The sequence below is a fragment of the Dasypus novemcinctus genome, chromosome 10 (assembly GCF_030445035.2).
Source record: "Dasypus novemcinctus isolate mDasNov1 chromosome 10, mDasNov1.1.hap2, whole genome shotgun sequence".
Lineage (NCBI taxonomy): Eukaryota > Metazoa > Chordata > Mammalia > Cingulata > Dasypodidae > Dasypus > Dasypus novemcinctus.
In genome coordinates, this window is record NC_080682.1 from 10,772,710 (window position 1) to 10,794,815 (window position 22,106).

General features: G+C 51.2%; 1 protein-coding gene across 7 annotated transcripts in view; it reads right to left on the bottom strand.

Moving 5' to 3' along the window:
• Positions 1–22,106, bottom strand: part of MARK2 (microtubule affinity regulating kinase 2) — a 55,931-nt gene that overhangs the window by 7,892 nt on the left and 25,933 nt on the right. For 6 of the 7 annotated variants that reach the window (XM_058305262.2, XM_058305268.2, XM_058305265.1 and 3 more), the window contains 12 exons: positions 7,450–7,629; positions 7,163–7,216; positions 4,447–4,495; positions 4,057–4,122; positions 3,896–3,966; positions 3,622–3,678; positions 2,680–2,916; positions 2,091–2,210; positions 1,885–1,984; positions 1,694–1,806; positions 651–783; positions 239–417 (listed from right to left, as the gene is read on the bottom strand). In XM_058305262.2, the coding sequence (XP_058161245.1) occupies positions 239–417; positions 651–783; positions 1,694–1,806; positions 1,885–1,984; positions 2,091–2,210; positions 2,680–2,916; positions 3,622–3,678; positions 3,896–3,966; positions 4,057–4,122; positions 4,447–4,495; positions 7,163–7,216; positions 7,450–7,629 (1,359 nt within the window). Of the gene's footprint in view, positions 1–238; positions 418–650; positions 784–1,693; positions 1,807–1,884; positions 1,985–2,090; positions 2,211–2,679; positions 2,917–3,621; positions 3,679–3,895; positions 3,967–4,056; positions 4,123–4,446; positions 4,496–7,162; positions 7,217–7,449; positions 7,630–12,615; positions 13,000–22,106 lie in introns of those variants that run through there. The other variant, XM_012519361.4, reaches the window with a different exon arrangement.

Consider the following 22,106-nt stretch of genomic DNA (forward strand, 5'->3'; position numbering starts at 1 on the left):
CTTGCTTCCCCACCACATTGCACCTCAAGCAGACAGGGGGAGGGAAGGAGGAGGACTTTGCCTCTACTCCTTGGGGAAACCAAAGAGGGAAAGTTAGGGTGGAGGCAGCCAAAGGGAGCCAGGGCTGGAGTGAGACAGAGCCACCTGGGGAGCGCAGGCCCCACGGCAGGCAGGCAGGCAGGCAGGCAGGGCGGGCGGGCGGGCGAGGGCGCTGGGCAGGAGGGAGGGCAAGGCTCACCGTGGAGGGCGTAGGGGTGGTCTTCTTCCTCTCCAGGCCGGGCAGGGGGCTGGCAGGCACTTTGGCTGTGCTGCTGGCCTTCCGCCCCGCCTCACGGTCTTCCTCGGGCCGCTTGTTCTCTGCGTTGTTACTCTGTGTCTTCTTCGAGTAGGAATTGGAGGTGGGAATGGCAGGACCAGCTGCAGAGCCAGAGGGGCAGTGGGAACGGGTGAGGCCAGGGCCCACTGAGTGCCCACCAGGTATGTGGGGTTCTCCTACCATTCTGCCAGCAACCCAGCAAACCCCATTTCACAGAGGCTGAGGGCAGTTAAGTGACTTGTTCAAGGCCACACAACCAAAGTAGTCACTCCCCAAAGTCCCCAGACCCTTTGATCTCTCTGGTGTCTCACCCACAACTTCCGAAAGCACTTACCCTGATCGCTGAAGCGCCGCTGCTTGGGGTTGGCTGAGACACTGCGCTGTACCTTGTGGGATGGGGAAGGGGCACTGCTATTGGTCAGATCAGCTGAAGGCCGGGGCTTCAAGGTAATGGAGTCACCCTCGAGCTGCAAGGACAGAAAACTTGGCATCAGGGGAGAGCAGAAGTCAGGCAAAGACCCCTATGGATAGACATGCTCACTGCCCTGCCTCAGTGCAAGTACACCCCGGGGGCACACGAGCCATCCTTCCCAAGACCAAGCTACAGCCAAACCTATTTCCCTTCACCCCTGCCCTTCATACATGCTCCATCAGATGCCAGCAGACGAGACCTCCTGCCCTCAGAGAGGGACACAGAGACCCAGAGGAACACATGTCCAGACCCTGAAGACATCACATCCCTCTTCCCACCACCACACATTAACAAGGGTCTACACCAACCACCACACCATGCCTCGTAAGTAGGCTAAGGTAAGAACCCAGAGAAGAAGCCCAACGCCGCTGGGGGAGAGCAGGGCGGGGAGGCTGGGTGTCACACCGGGATGCTCTGATGGCAGCAGAACCCCACCCCAGAGATAGCCACGGACTCACAAATCCTCCAGAGCCACAGATGGGAGGGTGGACATATATACACACAGACACACAGACCAGACACACAGACTCAGATTCAGGAAGACAGAGGCACCCAGACAACCCCAGACATCAACCCACACCGACCCATGCACATGGAAACAGACAAAGATACTTAGACCAACAAAGACAGCACAAATGACTGGCCCAGACAGTCCGACCTAGACTCAGTCTGCACAACAGAGACCAACCGGACCAACCCGCCCAGATCAGCTTTCTTATTCCTTCACCGATGGAGGTTAGCAAAAGGGTCAGAGGACTGAGGCCTGTAGCCAGGACTTAAATTTGGTCAGCAGAGGGCATGCCTACTCAGAGATGAGCTTCTGTCCCCAAAGGGTGCAATAAGCACGGGCTTATTGCCACTGATAACACGGCTGCTGGACAGGGGCTGGAGGAGGGTGCACGCACCTCAGAGCTCTTGTAGCCTAGCAGTAGATAGGTGGCCATCACCTCGTTGTACCTCTGGCCCACCAGCGAGTCCTGGATCTCTTCCCTCGTGTAACCCATGGACACCATCAAATCTGCACAGGGTGGAGAGACAGTGAGGCCTGGTTCAGACCCCCAGGCAGGCCCAATCCCTGGGCCCAGCACAGCCTCACCTGTCCTTCGAGGGTCTTTGTAGTCTGGGAGGGGCTCCACGTAAGGCTTTAGTTCATCATCTTCATGACCCACATTCATCCATCGATCTTTCATGATTTGCTGGGGAGCAAAGGGAAGGGAAGGGGCACACGGGAAGGAACCTCAGCTTGGAAGACTGCCTGGGAACCCCAGGACCTGCAAGCCAGGTGGCCTTGAGGCTACTCACCTCTAAAGTGCCTCTCTTGCTGGGATTGAGAATGAGAAATTTCTTGAGCAGGTTTTCACAGTCCGTGGACATGTAGAACGGAATACGGTATTTCCCCCTCAGTACCCGCTCTCGCAGTTCCTGTAGGGGGATACAGAGATAAAGACATCTGAATCGCCCCAAGGCCAAGGGAAGAAACCTAACCCACAGGATCCTTAGAGCTAAGATGGGCCAGGCAGACGGAAATGAAATATGGTAGGAGGCAGACAACCTGGGATGAGACACCTCACCAGAGAGGCAGTGAAGTCACCTACCCCTGGGCCCTCTAGGTCAGCCAGTCTAGCTCAGCTGGTCAGAGCCTTGCCATCCCAGAGTGTCTAGGGGAGATAATATACAATGTCCCATCCCTTTCCCTTAGAAAGGAAGTAAAATTACTACACTGGGTGCAGAAGCCCTTTCAATGCTGCTACCTTTAGCAAGCCCTTCTCTGAAGCTCTGCCATGGGAGAAAGGTAGAGAGGTGGCAAAGGTGAGAGGTCAGGGCTAAGGCCAGAGGCCAAGAGAGGAAATGAAAAGTAATAAAAATGACCTAAACCTGCACTTCACCCCACCTTGAGGTTCTGTCCATCAAAAGGCAGGGACCCGCTGACCAGTGTATAGAGGATGACTCCCAGGCTCCACACGTCCACCTCTGGTCCATCGTATTTTTTGCCCTGGAAGAGTTCTGGGGCAGCATATGGGGGACTGCCACAGAAGGTATCCAGCTTGTTCCCAAAGGTGAATTCATTGCTGAAGCCGAAGTCTGCAATCTTGATGTTCATATCAGCGTCCAAGAGCAAGTTTTCTGCCTGGGAAGTAAGATGGAAACTGTTACGGAACCCAGCGGACCACACTAAGGCAAGGAGACAGAAAGGAGCCGAGGGGAAGGGGAGAACAAACGGGAAGTCTCAGAACTTCCTCCACCAACCCCAGGGCAGTGCTTCAGCCAGTGTTAACAGGCTGGGCAGGAGGAGGGCGGCACAGGCAATGCCACACAGAGGCAGCAGGCGAGGGTGCGATCTGAAGTCTCTGGGAGCCTGGGAGCTGCATAAGGCTTCAGTGACGGGCCCAGCTAAATCATGGCCACACGGGGGAGGACCGAGGTAGTCAGTCTCAAACCTATGTCTTGGTGAAAGAGACGGTCCGTGCAAGGGTGCATGCCTGCAAAACTCCAGTTCTGCAGATGTGAGGACATCCAACATTCTTTGTTAGTAAGCCCCCAAGCCGCCTGAAGGGAAGGAAAGCCTGGGGTGCTCCTGCCATACCTGGCAGCACTGAGAGGTGCTGTGCTGAGACTTGAAATGGCAGAGACTCTCGGCTCTCCTGCTGAAATGGGATCCTAAGCCTACCCTCCAGGCCTATCTCAAAAGCAGCGCTAGGGCCTCCTCATCATCTCAAAAAAACAAAAGGCTGGAGTTTCCTTGAACACTCAGGGCCTGATGATTCATGTTATGATGACTGGAGGGTGGACTCCCCAGCCCAGACCCAAAGATGGGGACAGTGGTGTGCCTTACCTTTAAGTCTCTATGAACAATGAACTTCTGGTGACAGTACTGCACAGCAGACACTATCTGAAAGGAAGCAGGAAGGGTCAGCCCAGGGTACCTGAGAGGGTCTCCAGGGGCTGGCAGAACTGTCACCCCATGACTTTGTTTCTAAGCTGCCACACGGAGAAGCCACATCCAAAGGACCCTCCAAAGGCCACAAACAAACAGGCAGCTACTCAATCTATGCCAACCCCCAAAAGGCAGAGGTCAGGACCACACTCCACGGGGGAGTCACACCCACCTGGCGGAACTTGGCTCGGGCCTCTTTTTCTTTCATCCTGCCATGAGCCACTAGGTAATCAAAAACCTCTCCTGCAAGAGACAGGAGCAGGGAATCAGGTCAGAGCTGGCTGGGGGAGGGGGGAGTGGGGACAAAACAGGAAGAGGCGATTCTACACCTACCTCCACTAGCATATTCCATGACAAGGTAGAGTGTCTTCTCCGTCTCAATCACTTCAAATAATTTAACTAAAAGAGAAAGGCCAAGCCGTGGGTCCAAGCAGCAGCCGGGGCCAAACATTGAGCACCCACAGGTACAAGAGCCTCCTAGGATGAAAGGTCCCTCCCTATCACACCCCCCCTCCCAAGGACAAGTTCCTTGCATACCAGTCAAACTACTAAGGACAGCCGGATGTGCTGTGCGGGGGCAGAGCTGGGCTTTGAGCTGAACTCCCCCAGAGGATCCACGATGACTACAGAGTCCAGAAGGGCAGTGTGCCTTGGGGAATACTACGTGCTAGAGTATAGCCCAGCTGTGGGAGAAGGAAGAAAGGAATGACAACTGGTTCTCACCTATGTTGGGATGATTCAAAACCTTCATTATTCTTACTTCGCGGAATAGCTGGAAAATAAAATGCCAGGGGTCATGCGTGCTCTACTTGCTCCTCTCAGGCCCCCTCCAAACAGAGTCACTGCCAGCGTTCTTTTTCAGAAAAATAGGCAAGGAAAAGATACAGGACAGTTGTCGGGATTATCTAAGTCCCTCCTCGGTAGCGGGGAAGGGTAGCGGGAATTAAAAAGGTAGGCTGGAGAAAAGCTGGGCTGGGGCCTTCTTCTAAGGCCTTGTTACCACTAGGCTGAAGCCAGCTTTGCCATCTAGAGCCCAGAGCAGACAGGCTTGGGTTGGACACCTCTGAAGGAGGCACTGTGATCCACAACCCTGACTGTTCAGACCTGAGCTGCTTCTAAAGTTCAGTGGCTAAACAGACTCCAGCTTGGTCTATGTAAAGGGGTGGTGGAGATCTGAAGCGGAACTCCCTAATTTTCTGATGTAGTGAGGTCAGAGGGCTCTGAACTTAGTGGCTAGGCCTTTCTCTCCCAGGCCTCTGGGGAGGTGGCAGAAGCCGCCACTCCTATATATAGCTGATGCCAATTTTAATCAAATCCACCTCCACACACTCACGCTCTCTTTGTGAAACAAATTCAGGGGCTCCAAACCATACATTTCTATAAAGAAAGATGACAGAAATGAATTCCTTCCCCTCTGTGGGGGAAGGAGATCTGAAGGGGGGATTTCTGTAACTTCCAGCTCTTGTCACCTGCACAAACAGCAGAGTGGCTTTTTGTTTTTGGGGTGGAGCCCAATTTCAGAATATAATAGCTTATAGAAAAAGTGTACACATTCCCCCCCCCTCTTAATTGAGTCCCTACAATTTTCTGTGAGTTGGAAAGGAAAAGCAGAGGTGGGCTTTTCAATCTTTAGGACCCTGATTCTGATCATGGCTCTGTTTTCTTATTAGAGCCCCAGGTTTTTCTTGCTTTCCTCCCCGGTCCAGAGGTTTTCTTGGATGAAGAGACAAAAAAAATGCCAGGTACCAGCTCAGGGGCAGTCATAGGGGGCAGCATAGAAATGGGGCAGGAGGCAGCTGCAATTACCGCAGGAGGCCAGAGTTTTTACCCTGTGGGTGCCCACTTAGCCTAGAAGTGGCATTCTCTTGAGAGACCTTGGAATTTCTGGGGCTGGTCTGGAATCCCCAGGTTGCTGGCTTCTTCCATGTTTTTCCTTTAGGAATCATTGTTGGGATCAAATTTAACCAGTGTTACTTGGTCACAATCAGATTGGCCCTCGTAACAGAGTATGCGACAGGCTTTAAGAGAAGCTACATTTGTCTGGGACTAGTACCTTCCACCTGGTTGGGACAATGTAGGGAGAAAACAAGAGGTAGGAAATAAGATGGTTTGGTTGACTCTAGAGACAATTCCAGTGGCAGGCTAGACAGCTCCGAAGACTAAACAACCCACACCAAGCTGGCTTCTACCTCTTTGGCGATCTGGGCCAGTTAAGTTAAGAACAGTTCTCCTTCTCTTCTTGGAAAGCTCCAAGCAGGGACGCCCTGGTGAGGACAGTTGTGTTTCCTTTCAACCAAAGAATCCTTGAGGGGATCCCCAGGGTAACAAGAAATAGGAAACACCTTGGTTCTGGCAAATAACATGTCAGGGAAACTCGATCTGCACACACCAATTCTGTGAGTATCTCTCTTAATAACCCCCTGTCTCTACACAAGCCCCCCAGTGTCCCTGAATTTGACTCAGCATGGAGTGATACCCCTCCTCTAACTTGGATACTACAGTGTGCTCATTAAAAACAAAAGTTCAATCTGCCACAAGATGAAAAGAGCTAGGAGGCTAATCAAGGTCAGAAAAGTCATCTCACCTGAATATTCAGGAGCAGTTTTTTGGGAACCAAACATGGGGACGTTCTCCTTCCCCTAACTGCTGGAGCCCATGAGGTGTGGAGTGGGCAGAAGAGTTTTCAGCTCCATAACCACCAGTCACTGGCAAGCTTTCCCAGTTCTGCCAGTAAAAACCTATCTTCTTTTTTTTCCCCACTCCTACCAGCTTTCCAGAGTTTCTTCAGCAGAGGCATGGGTGTGTTCCTCTCGGGAGGGCTCCCCCTCCCAGCTAAGACAGACCTGTTTCCCACTGCAAGTTGAGGAGGAAAGGAAAAGTCCAGTCTCATCTAGAGAAGACTATGTGCAAATAACTTCAGGCACTCTAGAAAAGAGCAGCCTAGAAGTGATAAGAAAAACTGTAAACACCTGTCCCTAGCCTGCCCATACTGTCAGAGGTTTGGCAGTGGAGGTTAGGGTTTACAGGTGACAGAACCCAGAGGCGGGTTCCCTGCCTCTTATCCTGTACTTTTGGAGCCACTTCCCTGGAGCACTCCAGATCTTGGAGTAGCTGCATGTGTTTCTAGGAATGGCTACAAGCATGTGGTTTTTGGCACAGGGCTGGCCACAGGCCAGAAGATAGAGGCAGGAACTAGGTCAGATAGGAGGCTAAGCGACTGGGAAGGGGCAGCAGAATGACTTCAAAAGAGCCAGTGCCCGGGCAGGAAGCCCATCCAGAAATCCACACAGGGTTCCAGCCGAGGTCTAAGGGGAGCAAAGGCCATAGGGAGGGATGGCGGGGACAGTGAAATGGCCAGAGGCTTTAAAGTAGGGACTCAAAAGAATGTCCAAATGGAGTGAAAGTGCTTTGCCCCTCAAGAGAGGTGCTATGTGCTTACTTTCTGGAGGCTGGAGGAGTTCAGTTGAGTCTTGTCAATGATCTTCACAGCTACCTGAATGTGAGACAAAAAACCCAGGATTACCTCTTTGCCCAGGCTAAAGTCACTCTCCAACCTTTTATATTTCCTACTCTTTTTCACCCATCCCTCTTAGCAACACCCCGTGCCTAGGCCTCGTTTCTGCCTGATGAACGAGGCTGTCTGGCTGTGGTAGCAGTCCCACCACCACCTGCTGCAGTGTCAACAGGGTAAGGAGATGCTGACATGTCCCCAATCCCAGCACTCACCTCTTTCCCAGTCAGGATGTGCCGCGCCAGCTTCACCTTGGCGAAGTTGCCCTTGCCAATGGTCTTAAGGAGCCGGTAGTTGCCAATATGTGGCTGCTCGTCAGCAGAAGTGGCCGAGTTGCGGCCCCGCAGCATGTTGGACTTACTGCTGGGCTTGGAGTCCAAGTGTCCCAGGGCAGGCTGCAGGATGCAAGCAGACACACCTTCAAGCACGCTGCCCTTCCAGTTCCCCACACCCTTGCCCTTAGTTCTCTGTGACAAATGCAAGAGGTGGGGGGGCAGGGGCGGACAGCAGGGGGCTGATAGGCATGCAAGGAATCATAAGGCAGGAAGGGGAAAAGGAGAAGGGATTGAGAAGAGGGCACAGCATAAGGTCCAGTGCCAAGTTCCTGCGGGCATGAGAGCTTGGGACTGGGCTGTTCTGTCGCTGGCTCCATCACCCCGCAATACAAGCCTCCACCAAGAACCAAACAGCTCCTTCGCCTCATGGGGGAGGGGGGAGATCCGGGCTCCTACCGCCCTCCTTGTTGCCTGCTCACACCCTGAGAAGGCTGCACTGCAAAGTCGCAGGAGCAACATGGTCAGAATTACTTCAAAGCCCCACTGCCACCTGACACTTTCCATATGCCTTTCTTATCATTTTACATTTGTCTGTCTATCCCGATGAGAGTGGAAACTTCAGGAAGATAGGATTATTTCATTTATTCATTGATACATCAAAGTACCTCAACAATAAATACTTGCGTGATAAATGAATGGAATGACTGTGTCGGAGCAAGGCAGTAGCCTGTCCTGCTCTGCCCTCCTTAGACGCCCCACAGCCCAGGTAAGGGTGTGAGTAAGCAGAAGTTACAACTACAACAACTGGTACTGAACAGTACACAAACATAAAAAAATGGGGAGGAGGGGTCCTGGTCCAGACAAAAATATACATCCAAACAAAGACGAGAGTAATTACAATACCATGTGATTCAGCAATTCCACTCCTAGGGGTACACTTGAGAGAAATGAAAAAGTGCATCCACATAAAAAGGAATGAACTACTGATACATGTACCAACATGGAAGGCCCTCAAAAAGCGTTGTGTTAAATGAGAGAAGTCAAGGGCAAGACTGCTTGCTATGAGACTCCATTTACAGCATAGGAAAGCCCAAACTACAGAGACAGAGAGCAAACCAATGGTTGCTTGGGGCTGGGGGTAGGAGAGGAGACTGACTATAAACGAGGGAATTTGGGGGGTGATGGAAGTGTTCTAAAGTGACGTGCTGGCAATGACTGCACAATAACATAAACTTACTAAAGCTCACTGAACTGTAACGTAAAATGGGGAAATTCTGTGATATCTAAATTATGCCTCAAAAGCTGTTAAAGGGAGCAGATGTAGCTCAAGTGGTTGAGTGCCTGCTTCCCATGTACAAGGTTCCAGGTTAAATCCCTAGTACCTCCTAAAAACAGAACAAACAAATGAAAAAGCCAACTCTCATTGGGGAGCGGATGTAGCTCAGTGTTTGAGCACCCGCTTCCCATATACGAGGTCCTGGGTTCAATTCCCAGTAACTGCTGGAAGGAAAAAAAAAAAGGTGTTAATCTGGATCCCTGATTTAGCCCTCTCAGGGAACACCTGGTGCCACTGCTCCAACATACTGTGACAAAGCTGCTACCAGAACCTCATCCCAGAACCATCCAGAGCTTCCTTGGAAAGGAGACAGTCTGGAGGGCAGTAGGCTGTCCAGAGAAGTGTACAAGAAATGTCTCCCTGTCACGGCCCTCCTGGCTGTAATTGAAGTCCTCAAAAACCAAGAGAATTGAAATGGCTGTTACCACCTAAGAAAATGTCCAGGGTTCCTTAGCAAGAAGCTTGTTTAACCAACTAGATACTTTTCAGGCAAAATAACAATGACAAAAAGTAAGGATCCTGAGACAAATATTTTCCTTCTTCACTGGGTCAGCTGCAAGCCATTTCCTGGTGATCTACTTGACCAAGATCCCAGGAGGAAGTTCCCATTCCTAAAGGAGACTCTGAATGGGAAGTTCTCTCAGGAGAGTTCATTTTCACCTCCTTAGCACCCTTCAAGGAAACCTCTCTCATCTCCCAGTCCTCACCAAGCTCTGTGTCCACCTAAGTCCCCAAAGCCTTTGCTATCCATTCCAGCCTACACAGCTTTCTTCCCCTGTGTTCTCCATACAGCCGGTAGCTGTAGGAGAAGCTACACCTAAGTCTGTATGTGTAGCTTACCTGAGTCTGGGTGATTCTCAAATAGTGTATGCTAGACAAGTAGATTTTCAAATACCTGCCGTTCTCTCTTCAAAAAGAGTGAAGGGCATCTCTAGGCCCCGCTGGTGCCTGTATTTGGGTCAGTCGACCAAAGGGCACCCTGAACCCCGTGGCCTCTCTCCCCTCAATCCATCTTCCCCAAGTTCTGCTAAGCTGCTTTTCACCCTACCCAGCCTTCCTGAGGGGCTGCGGAGAGAGAAAATCTTCCCTCTACCCCAACTCTCAGGAGAGCAGAAGGGTGGAAGTGCCTTGGCAATCTCGATTCACCTCCTGAGTTTCTGGTCACTCCCTCTTCTGTGACACCCTTGGGTTTGGACAGCAGCAGACAAGTCAAAGGCAGCAGGAACATGGCGTCTCCAAGTCCCTGAAGTCTGGAAGAGGGACTCTGTGTCTACCTGGGATTAGCGCCCTCTGCCCCTCCACCCTCTGCCCCTCTGAAGCCAAGCCTGGGAATCCTACTGCCCATCCTGACCTCTGCTCTGCCATCCCTCTTGAGGTTTCTGGCCCCTGTTCTGTGGGGCCTGGTGGGACAGCATTCCACACAAGGCTCAGCTGCACACGGGACTCCAAGGAGCATCAATAGCCACAAGGGGGGCTCCTTCACTCACCCTCTTCCTTGCCGTGGTAGAGAGTGGTGGTGAAGAGTGTAGAAGCTGGAGACAGACTGCCAGGGTCCAGATCCTGGTCTACCCCTAACCCTACACATCGTCTTTATTACCACCATCACCCCAAAGAGATAGGGGAGATTATCACCAACGGGGAAAGAAAACACCCAAAAGATGACCAGTGGGGTGTGTCCCCACACATCTGTGCCAGGAAGGAGCTAGTGAAGAGCTCGAGAGGCCAAACAGAACAAGGTCCAGACCTGGATCCCCACTTAACAGCCATGGCCCACCCCTCAGCCTCCCTAGGCTTTAGCGTCCTCATCTGTAACATATTCCCCGTTTCACACAGGAAGAAGTGAAAACGCATGTTAAATGCTGTACCCAAAGCTCAAAAAAGGGCAACCATTACTGCTATTGTTTTTAGTCCCTAAGTATTACTGTCCACAAAGCCAGAAGTCCCACTCTCTGTCATCAACCTTGCACATCTAAGTCATTCTGTCATCAACCTTCTGGACCCAAGTCAAGCCCCCCTCACTGGCTGCACCCCAGATGGAGACCAAGAACGGAGAGGGGCCCAGGCTGAGCGCCTGCCCACAGGCCTCCCCGCAGGCCCCTGGTGCTGGCCTCCACCAGTACCTCTAGCTTTCAAAAGGGATGAATACACAACTATGTGCCAAATACCATCGATTGTGCACTTTAGATGAACTCTCTGCTTTATTGATATGTATCAATAAAATGGATTTGTTTAAAAAAAAAACCAAGTAAACAAACAGAACGGGAACCAGGAAATCAGACAGGGCAGCTTTGGAGGGCTGGTCTCAAGTTGGACTTCCAGGACAATAAGGGAGAGGTGGTTCTGTTTATTCAGGACCCAGACAAACAGAGCACATTGGCGATTTACTCCTTGATCCCCAGCTCTGAAAGTAACCAATTTTCCTTCAAGAGTGAACCACACAAGTCTCAGGACCTGATGCACTCAGTCCTTCTCTTACTCGCTTTCTGCTTTTTCTATGTTGTAAGATGTTTCCCACAGCAGGGACGTGGAGCAGGGTGAGGAGGAGAGGAGTATAGAAAGGGGAAGATCTCCAAAACAAAGTGCAAGGCCCAGTCCTTCACGTGGTACATCCCTGAAGGATAAAGCAGAGGTGAGGGTGCAGGGGGCTATTATGGGGAGAGACTGTCTTTTGGGGTTTCTGACTAGGTCCATTCAGCTTCGCCCTAGATCAAACGCACAGGGTGGGTGCTGACAACTGGCCGCCCTTCCAGACCAATTAAGCAGTATCTGGCCAAAATCATGATCGCCCTTTCACCTCTGGCTTGCTTGTTCACAGTAAGATACGGATGTCGGAGAGAGAACACCAGGCATTCTCAAAGCTCTGTACCAGGTATCACATTCCAGTCATGCCCCAAAGGAGGTCTGGGGAAATCTGTTCAAAGTAGACACCACGATTCGCAGGCAGCATTCAGAAAGAATATTTGTAACTCCACAAGGCAATATTTGTAACCAAATAGCGGACTAAGCAGGTTACTAAGCAGGCGTGATTAGAAGAACCTAAATGGCTTTGGGGTCCTCGATAGAGAGGAGACACTGCAAGATGTGGAGCATGAGAGGAAAAGCGTCTTGTATCCAGTGGGTAACCCCAGGCCCTACAGCCTGAGAGCTCAGCACCCAGCCTAGGCATGGTGCCAGGCTCGTCCGGAAGACAGCCTCCACCCGAGAGGCCCGGTGCTGACTCAGGTAGGCAGGGCCCCTTCCCTATTGCTGAGGGCTCCCACCAACAGTTCTCCCCTAGAAAGCTCACACTCTGGGGCTCTGCAGTCTGCACTGAAGTGCCATGAGGCTTCCTCAGAGCCGGGAAGGGGTGGTGAGCAGACACTCCCGGGCCAGAGGCAGAGGAAGCTTGGGCACTGCGGAGTGGAGAGAGCCAAGAGTCCCTTGGATACCAGCCCTGGGGGTGGCCCCAGATCCCAGGCCTCCCTCACCGCAGCCCTGGAGCCCTCCCTGTCCACAATCTGTCTCACCTCCTGGCTCTCCTCCTGCACCAGTCCCTCCCTCACTCTCACTCTTGTGAAGCCCGCTGACTGGTGCTCAGGAAGACTCCTGGGATGTGACCCTCTGCCTTTCCTAGTCAATGCCTGTTCAACATTAGGAAACTCTTCCCATCAGTTTTAACATCCCATGCTAGTGCCCAGCTCTATTCAGCAATTCTTTAAAAATCCTGTGTTTGGGGTGGGAAGGAGGAAAGGGGAGAGGGCAATCCCAGAATAAAAAAGGAGGAAACATACCCGGCTGGAGAAAGGGACAAGGATTACCAGCAACTTCCATTCGGCAGAGCCCAGAGTAGAACCTGTCAGGCAGCGAGGGCAAAGTACAGAGGCCTACAGAGCCGGGCCCAGGAGGGGCTGCTGGCTCAGCCAGCCACTCTTAATCAGCCGAAACAGGCGACACTATCCACCACCTTCGCAAGGAGCAGCGCAGCAGCCAGGCTGAGCAGCTCCTGCCTGGGAACCTGGACTGTGTCGCAACCGAAACCACCACTAACAGAGAGAGTCGGGGTTTGGCAAGGAGAGCAACAGGGACAAAGCCCCGTGGCTCCTCGCAGGCAAGGAAGGGCCTGGCCTGGTGGTCAGGAAACGCACGCAGTTCCAGAGTACTATACCAGGAGCAAGGTGGGAGAGGAAAGGGACAGGAGGAGACCAGAGAAGGAAGGGAGACAGGGAAAGAGGCGGGTTTAGATCAACTTCCTTCTCCCTTCCCCCTCTCCCCTCCCCGGAAATGGGCTGCCCCACCCTCCCCAAGGTGCTTTACTGGGTAACAGCTGGTGAGAGGGTGAAGAGGAGACTTGCTCCAGTCAGGGCTGCCATAAAGTCCTTATCTCACCTGCAGCAAGTGGGACCGGGTAGGGGCAGATCATTTCTACAAGGGCTCAGACAGGGCCGGGGAGGATTGTGTGTGAATGAGGTAAGCTGACCCGGAAAGACACGGGAGAGCAGCAGCCTTGCCAAAGATGACACTCTTCCCTGTCCCCCAAAGAATAAAGGGGATTGTGGGGGGAGGGTGTGCAGAAACCGGCAATTCAACAGTGGTGGATGGGCCTCCTGCTTCCTAAAAAAGCAGAGTTTAACCTTAGAAAAATGCATATACCACTTACACACAAAATATTTTGGACATCATTTTAGGGGCATTGGGGACCCCATGAAGCTTCTTAGAGGTCTACGGGTTCTAGATTAAGAAACTTTGTCACTGATAAAAGAAGGAGCTGTTTAATCTTAAATTTTGCCCAAAGTCTAGGGAACTAACTAATGTCCCTTCTAACTGCCTTCTAGTCCACATGCTGGGAGTCGATCCCTAGGTGCCTGCCTACCTCCAGCTTTCCAATGTAACCCCCCAGAAACACTGCTTTCTTTTAGGGACCCTGAGGACTTGAGGGCAGATGTTCCTCCCACCTTCTACCTGCAAAGCCCCTGCTGCCTGGGCATCTGTCAGCCGACACCACCGCCTGCTCTTCTGGCTTGAGGCAGGTTGGTTCTCTCCCTCCCTCCCTCTTTCTCCCTCTTATTATTGTGGTAACACATATACAACACAAAACTTCCACTTTAACCACTTTCAAGCATTCAGTGGCAGTAATTACATGCACAATGCTGTGATACCTTCACGACCATCCATTACCAAAACTCTTCCACCACCCCAAAGAGAAACTGCACCCATGAAGCATGGACTTCCAGGCGGGCTTTCTCTAATCAGGAAAAGACTCTCCTTCCAGACCACTAGTCCCTGGTCCATGTTCTGGTCCCCGTTTTACTTCTGGTTCAACCAAGTTCTTCATTCATTCCACTACTCTAGGCTAGATCTTTTTCAAAAACTAAGCAACTCTTTGAAGATCTCCTGTTGGTCGGCCATGGACCCCTCTAGAGAAGGGCAAAGCTTCTGCTGTCCCCTCACAGCACCTACACAGATACATTCCAAGACCATACAGCTCAGAGACAGCCAGTAAGTGTCTGCCTTACCTTGGAGGCCCAGCCAACAGACTCTACATTTCTGATACTACCATACACCTGGCTCTGACATTAATTTAGTTTCATCCATCCCACAGACCCACAGGATAGGTGGTGGCCCCATTTTATAGATGAGAAAACTGAAGCTCAGAGGTTAAGGTCCCACAACCTCTAAGTGCAGAGCCCTGGGCTTTCGCCCCAGCTCAGCACTCCATTGTGCCCCACCCTTCTTGATGCCTAATTGGCTCGAAATTCCCCCCAAAGAAGATAGGTCCCTGGCTCTTCCTACATAAGCTGGAAGGAAAAAGATGCGAAGACCCAGGAAATGTGCCTGGGACAACAGAAACAGCAATGTTCAGTTACAGCCAGTGGTGGAAGGCTGTTTTAAAGGGCCTTAGCCAGGGTCACGGATGTAGCTCAAGTGACTGGGCTCTGTCTACCATACGGGAGGCCCCGGGCCTCCTGGTGAAGGCAAGCTGGTCTACACGGTGGATAGCTGATGGCAAGAGCTGACGGCCCATGCCATGGAGAGGTGGTACAGCAAGATGATGCAACAAAGGGAGCCGCAGAGGAAAGACAGTGAGAGACACAGCAGACCAGGGAGCTGAGGTGGCGCAAGTGATTGAGTGCCTCTCTTCCACGCTGAGGTCCCACGGTCTCCTAAAGAGAAGACAAGGAGAAAAGCAGACACAGAAGAATGCACAGCAAATAGACACAGGGAGCAGAAAGTGAGCATAACTGGCAAGGGTTGGGGGGGGTGGATAAAAAATTTTAAAATCTTAAAAAAAAAGGGCCTTATGCAGGTGGTCCTGTGGCCACCCTTCCTTCTCTACTCTCCCCAAAGTGCTGAGACCGATCTCAGTTGGAAGAGGTCATGTTTTAATCTGGAACCTGGGATCCGGTTTTGCCTATGACTACCTGCCACTCCACTAACGGACAGAATCAGAATCCAAAGCAGAATCTAACAGCTTCATTTTCCCAGTCCCCAGGTTTTGCACTGTAACAGGATTGTTTCCTCAATCCTATTTGTGGGAGACAGTGCAAGGTTTTGTAAACTGAGGAAGTGTCGAGCCCTGACCCCAAACTGAGAGGCTGGGGTGAGACGGGCAGGACTCATTTGAAAGTCACGTGGCTGTGGCAAGTCCCTGATTAACCCTTCCTCCTTCACAGCACCCAGGTACCTTCCTTTGCATTCTTTCATCCTAAGTAACGGCCACTCTAGAACCAATTAACCAAAGAAGCATTCCGGGCAGGAGAGAGCTTGTAAAACTATGGTGAGCACTAAGTGACAGAGGCTGGATGTCCCTTCACCTCAGAAAAAAACTGTGATGGCCGCACCTGGAAATCCCACATTCCCTTAAGCCTCTGCTGCTGAAAGGAGGCTGGCTTATGTCAAGCCGCCAAAGGGCTGCTCCCCTTTTCTAGCCAGGGTAGGTGCCTCCCTGATAAAGGAGACCGGCAGAACCTGTGACTTAAACACAAAGTCAAAAGCTTGCCCTCTGCTCCCAACATGCTCCTGCTGGAATGCTTTCTGAGCTGCAACCCTCACCCCAAAGCAGGGAGACCAGTACTGTAGCCCAGGCCTTGAGGGGAGCCTGCAGGCCTCAAAGCAACCACAGCAGAGGCCAGAGCCTCACCGGGAATGATGAGCAGGCAAGAACTGACCTGGAGAGAGAGCAGAATAGCCAGCCATCTCCAGCTCTCTCTACTTCATGCCTGGAAACCACAGGGCAGGGAGCACCACCCAAATCTGTCTTTAGAGCCCCCTGAAATGCTGGGCTCCTCTTCAACCAGGACAGCCAGGGCTTCAGAAGCCTCCCACACCACTTCATCTCCAAGGATCTGCTCACTGGGCTCTGCCTCAGCCCCCAACTCCTGCTGCCGGCTCATCAAACCTCTGACGAGCACCTACCTCTGGAGCCAGGGCCAGATGCAAAATTCAGTGAGATCTGGTCCCTACATTCTAGAAACTTAAGAAGGAAGCTGTATTAGAAGACTTACTACAGTATCTCTGCTCACTTTATTGGGGGAGGCCAGAGAGCAGAGCAGAGCTCTGGAGTCAAGCACCTGGATTTGAGCCCTGCCTTTGCTCCTAAGCTGAGGGAAAACACAAGCAAGATTACTTCTCCGAGTCTATTTCCTCTCTGGAACATGAGGACAGTAAACGATAGTAACTGCACCCATCACACAGGATGTGTGTGAGGCTTGCTGAGAGAAGCCCTTTGAGAGCTCAGCTCAGTGCCTGGTGCACAAGAAGGACTCAAATGTTTCCCATTTTGTCTCTCTTCACTTTTAGGCAGGAACCTTCGTTTCCCACCTCAAGGGGTTCTCTAGGCCCTGAGAAGAGCTATAATCACTAAGCACTTGACTACAAGTACCTGGGTCCTTGTTACCTGGTATTCCTTCTAAAACAAGGCAAAGTCGCATTTCTGTCCTAGCTGGACTGTCAGGCAAAGAGGACCCTCTTTCCTAACACAAAAGCCTTCTCATTGGAAAGAGTAGGTGACTGAGAAGGTGGCCACGCCTTCTGTAGCAGCCCAGAGGATGATGAAGGTGGTCCTGCCAGGCCCTGCCTGGTCCCTTCTCTTTCTGACCAGTTCCTTAACTCCTTCCTCCCAGAAAAGGCCAGAGAAAAGAGCTGACATACGAGTACCACGTGGCACCAAGGGCTGGGGAAAGCTCATACTGCCAGCCGTGCACTCCATTCGGCTCCTCCCATACCAGTGGGTTACTGTAACCATGGAGACCAGCAAGTTCCTCCATATCACAGGAGAACCAGCCTGCCAGCAGCCCAAGGCTCTGGGGAATGGGGGTGGTGGGGGCAGGCAGAAGGCAGCCTGCAGCACAAAGGTTTGGCTCCCTTTATATGGGATTGTGGGGAGTGAGTTGCGGTGCCTGGGCTTCCCTCTAGCCTCATTTTCTTTGCCTAATAGTTTGTTTTTGGCACATTCTTGGGACTCTGGGCTTCTAATCCCAGCTACACTGCTGGCTCCCCCCAGTGCAAGCTCCTGGGAAGCTGTATACAGTGTAGGAGTGAAGGGTGTCATCCTGGGGTCAAATCCCAGCTCTACCATGCTGGCTGCCATGGAGGGAAGGGACTGGAATTACAGTATGAAGAACTCTAGCTTTCATCATCTTTCATATACTTTCTTCTTTTTTTTAAAGATTTATTTTTTATTTATCACCCCCCCCCAAGTTGTCTGCTCTCTGTGTCTATTCGCTGTGTGTTCTTCTGTGACCACTTCTATCCTCATTAGTGGCACCCCAAATCTGTGTTTCTCTTTTGTTGCATCATCTTGTTGTGTCAGCTCTCCATGTAGGCGGCACCATTCCTGGGCAGGCTGCTCTTTCTTCCGCGCTGGGTGGCTCTCCTTACGGGGTGAACTCCTTGCGTGTGGGGTTCCCCTATGCAGGGGACACCCCTGTGTGGCAGGGCACTCCTTGCGCGCATCAGCACTGCGCATGGGCCAGCTCCACAGGGGTCAAGGAGGCCCGGGGTTTGAACCGCAGAACTCCCATGTGGTAGGCAGACGCCCTATCCATTGGGGCAAGTCTCCTTCCCTCACATACTTTCTTTTAAGTGATTAAGGTAAGTCCTCCTATACCTTGACTTTCCCAAATCCTTTTGTTCAAAGAACTATCCAGACCCCTTCTTAGCTGGGAGTAATGGCTCCCTTTTCATGACTCTGAAAGGACTCCATCTAAACTTGCTTATCTCTTCACTCTGTGTCTCTACGCCTTACCTCCCTCAAGCTCTAAGAGGCCAGAGGGCCTTGCTTACCTTTGTGTGCCCTCAGTGCCTGACCTCTAGCGGGCCCAAGTTACATACTTCTGGGAAAGAGGAGGTACAGCGCTGTGATCCTCAAAGCCCCCGAGGGGACGGTGGCCTTCATTTACTGAGGAGAAGCAGGAGCAGAGGCAGGAAGACCAAAACCTCTTGCCATGGGAGCTGTCTCCCCTTTCAAGGCATTCATCACCCTTGAAACTGGTTGGTTACTGTTTGTCCTTCCACTTATCTACACTTCAAAGAGAAGGCCTCTGGTATGTCCTATTCACTGCCCAGAACAATGTCTAGCACAGAAGACGTAAAGTTCTGAACAATAAATATGTAAGAGTGAATAAATAAGAAAATGTTAGGGTGTCTCCAGAAGCCTCTGATCCGCACAAAATCCCCACATTGTAGTGCTCTGCAGATTCTGGTGGGGCAGTGGGCCACAAGATTCCCTCTCCCAAGGATGGATGACAATGCTAGAAAACTAGATCCACTAATGAGCTTTCTCAGGTGGTGACGGGCCCGCAGTGCTCTCCCCTGTCACAAAGCACAAGGTAATGGGGTCATCAAGGCGAAGTGGAGATGAACTCGGAACTCAAGCACAGCCAAGGACCAGCAGGGCTGACCTCAGCCATGTCCGGGACCCCTCCTTCAAGCCTAAGCCCTCCTTTCATTGCAGAAGGGGAAGCCTCCCTCTGAACTTCCTGTTGCCTGTGCCAACCACCAGGCCCTCCCACTTAAGACAGCTCCCCCCTCTGCCTTTCTACAGCCAATCTTTCCACTGATTTGCTATCAAAAACACTGTATCTTACTACAACAATGCGATGCAACTCCAGCCTCTGATTTGGGGAAGTGACAGTGACTTGTGTAAGAATTATGGGCTCCACTTTAATATTTCCAGCTTGAACCAATGTACTGATCGTAAGGCCCTGCTAACCCCAGGTGCCCCCACAAAATTCCACAAATATGCACCTGCCTTCTGTCCTGCTGCACAAACCAGCATTCTCCACCCTGCCCCCAACCACTCCCCAAACTGCCTCCTGTTAGAGAAAAGCAAAGGAACTAAAAACGGCAGCTGGGGAGCTCAGTTGACTCACCCAGCATAATCATCTCCTCCCAGAATCTCCCATCTTCTCCTGGGGTTTTTGCCAACACAAAGTAAAAAAGAAGCACGAGATCATAAAAACAACAACAAAAAACTCAGCATTTATGCAACAGCTTTTCTACCTGGGTGCAGTTTTAACCCTTCGTCTCTGCCCTTTTGCAATGTGGTTTCCTTAAAATGTCTTTGCGCTGACCAGTGGATCCAGTGCTGGGTAGGAAACAGGCCTGGGTCCCATGTGGTGCCAATCCTACCACTGGAAGGTGCTGAACAAGACACTGCTCCTCTTTCCATTTCACCTGCATCTGGAAATGGAAAACACCTTGCTTTCTTATGCCTCCACTTTCAAAAGGGGAGTTGCAGAAGGAAGTTGCAGTGTCAGAAACAACACTAGGGCAAAGTCTGCCTGCCCTAGAAGTCACCATGGCGAGAGGTCAGAGCTCAGGTGGGAGAAGAAGTTAACAGAAACCACCTAAGTCTGTCACTGCCACCCTTGCCTCGGAACTGTCCCCACCCGGCCAGACCGCAATGCAGCTGCTCCATTTAAGTGACCATTAAAAATCCAACTGGCTGCTGTTTCTAAAGCAAAACCCCCACTGGGCTGCTCCAGCTGATAGGCTGAGGTGTTATCTTCCTTCTACAGCAGATCATTAAAAACCCAGACAGTGACACACCTGCCCCTCAGAGCAAGCAGGGAAAAGAAGCTCAACTCTGGAGCAAACTTTCTAGGTGGAAGGGGGGAGTGTTTGTTTTTTGTCTTTAATGCTCATTCTGCATCCAGAACAACAACTTATTTTTGTAATAGGTAGTGCTATGTCTGCAAGGTAATGAGAACATTTCCACAAGGCACAGCAAACTTGTTGCAGCATTTAGCCAAGAAATCCCGAATTTACCAACAGTTCCTTCCCATTCTAAGAAGGAACTATTTTTCCGTAGAGACATGTTACAAATGGTAGCTGTGTTCTCGAGGCCAGCCTAGAGGGCCCACCACTGTGTGTAAAGCAGACATTAACAGTACTTCAGATCTAAAACACAGTTCAGAACAGGAAAATGACTTCAGAGTTCCAATTTGGGATCTGGGAACTTAACTTTGCTCTGTCTGCGCTACGGGAGGCAGAAACTAGTGCTCTTGAACTTTTCTGAGGGTGTAAAACAAGAGCTGGGGTGGTAGTGGTGGAGGGGAGAGGGGCTTCAGAGTCCTGGTGGTAAAGACTGGAGCATTTGGGGTGACTAAAACATAAGGTTGGGCAGGAGGGAGGCTCTGAGGGGATACCAAGCCAGACGGAGATGAGGAATGAGGCTGGAGGAAAGGGCAAGAAGAAAACAGAGCCTCAGTGCACGGAGAGGTCAAATGCTCAGTCTCTCCTGCAAAGCCATGAGGCCACTGAAGCCAGACACAGGCCTCATTCTACCTTGCTGAGCTTCCCACCCCTGCTGCTGCTGCAGTCCCAACCCTGGGCTGAGGGCAGGAGCTGCTGGATCCTGTTACTAAGTGGCCATGACCTGGGCAGGTGCCTTGGCTAGCTTGCCAGACAAATGGTGGAGGGTTCTTTGTCAGCGGCTAGGGGAGATGACTAGAAAGCAAGCTTCTCAGTGCGACCGAGTATACGTCAGCTTGTGACTTTAGGCCTAGGGTGCTTTGGGAGCAGAGAGTACAGTAAACCAGATGACAGGCATTTACCATGAGAAACGCCTTCTTAAAAAGCATTTTTCATGGTTAATTCATCTTTTCAGAGTTCTAGGAAGAGAGCTTTAATCACATGGTTTCCAAGAGAAGGGCTGGCCCAGCCCTGGCCGAGGCAGCAGAGACCTGGGTTTAAGTGGAGTGTTGGAGGCTCGGGACTGTCTAAGATAGGAGACTGTGAGCGGGCTCTTTGGTACAGATTAGCTCGTGTGCTGGTGGAAGCCCTCAGGGACTAGAGTCACCCATTAATAGGTGGTGTTGGGGAGAAAGGGGGAGCAATTTTGAGCATTGTTTTGGATGTACTATTACACAGATGCAGACAAGAGAATGCTCATTATTTTGAAGGAGGCAAGCAGCCAAGTCTGTAGCTCTCCACCTCCAAATTCACTCAGAGAGGGCAGGGAAGGAAGGATGACTACAAAAGGAATACAGGAGCCCCCCCACCCCCCCCAACAAATTCTAAAGGGCAGCTCTAACTGTCAACAAGCAAGGAAGCTTAAATAAAGATCTGAAGACTGAGAGAAGAAACCCACCCAGGACACCTCCAGCAGAATTCAGCTGCGATGTATGAGGCCACTGAGGTCCCCCCTGCTGCTGTATCTAGTCCAACCTAACCACCCAGGACAAAGAACTCCACAGGAAAGAAGGGGTCTCTACTAAGCCTTAAAAACAGAAGGTGTGAAATCAGAAATTGTCAAATATCCAACACCATCCAAGACACTTGGGCAATACCTGCTGCATTCTAAATGCACATGAATGCTCACTCTTGTAATTTGATATGCTTTCCCAACTTTAGTCTGTAGGCTGTCAAAAGGCAGCCCAGGGCTCACCACAAATACTATGCATGTCCAAAAATGAAATGGAACTTTTCAAACTGGCCTAGGAGAGCTCTGTATTTGAAGGTCAAGCTCTGGTCTTCTACTCTCAGGGCTCGGACTTGGATTTAGGTAGAGCCGGCTCAACCATTTTTTCTCTTCTGTAAAAGCCCACTCTCCTCTCTCCTGATAAAAAGCAGTTTAAACATACATATCCCACCCTTAGAAAATCCAGAGGACCTATGATGTCAGCAATCTTGCCAAGACCTTCTAGATATAAGGACCCGGAGACTTTTTGCAAATTAATAGTCACAATGGGAAATGTGATGAGTGTTTGAGAAACACACACACACATAACACACAGACCAGAGTCCCTAATTCTTAAGTGCTCCCTAAAGCTGAGCTCTG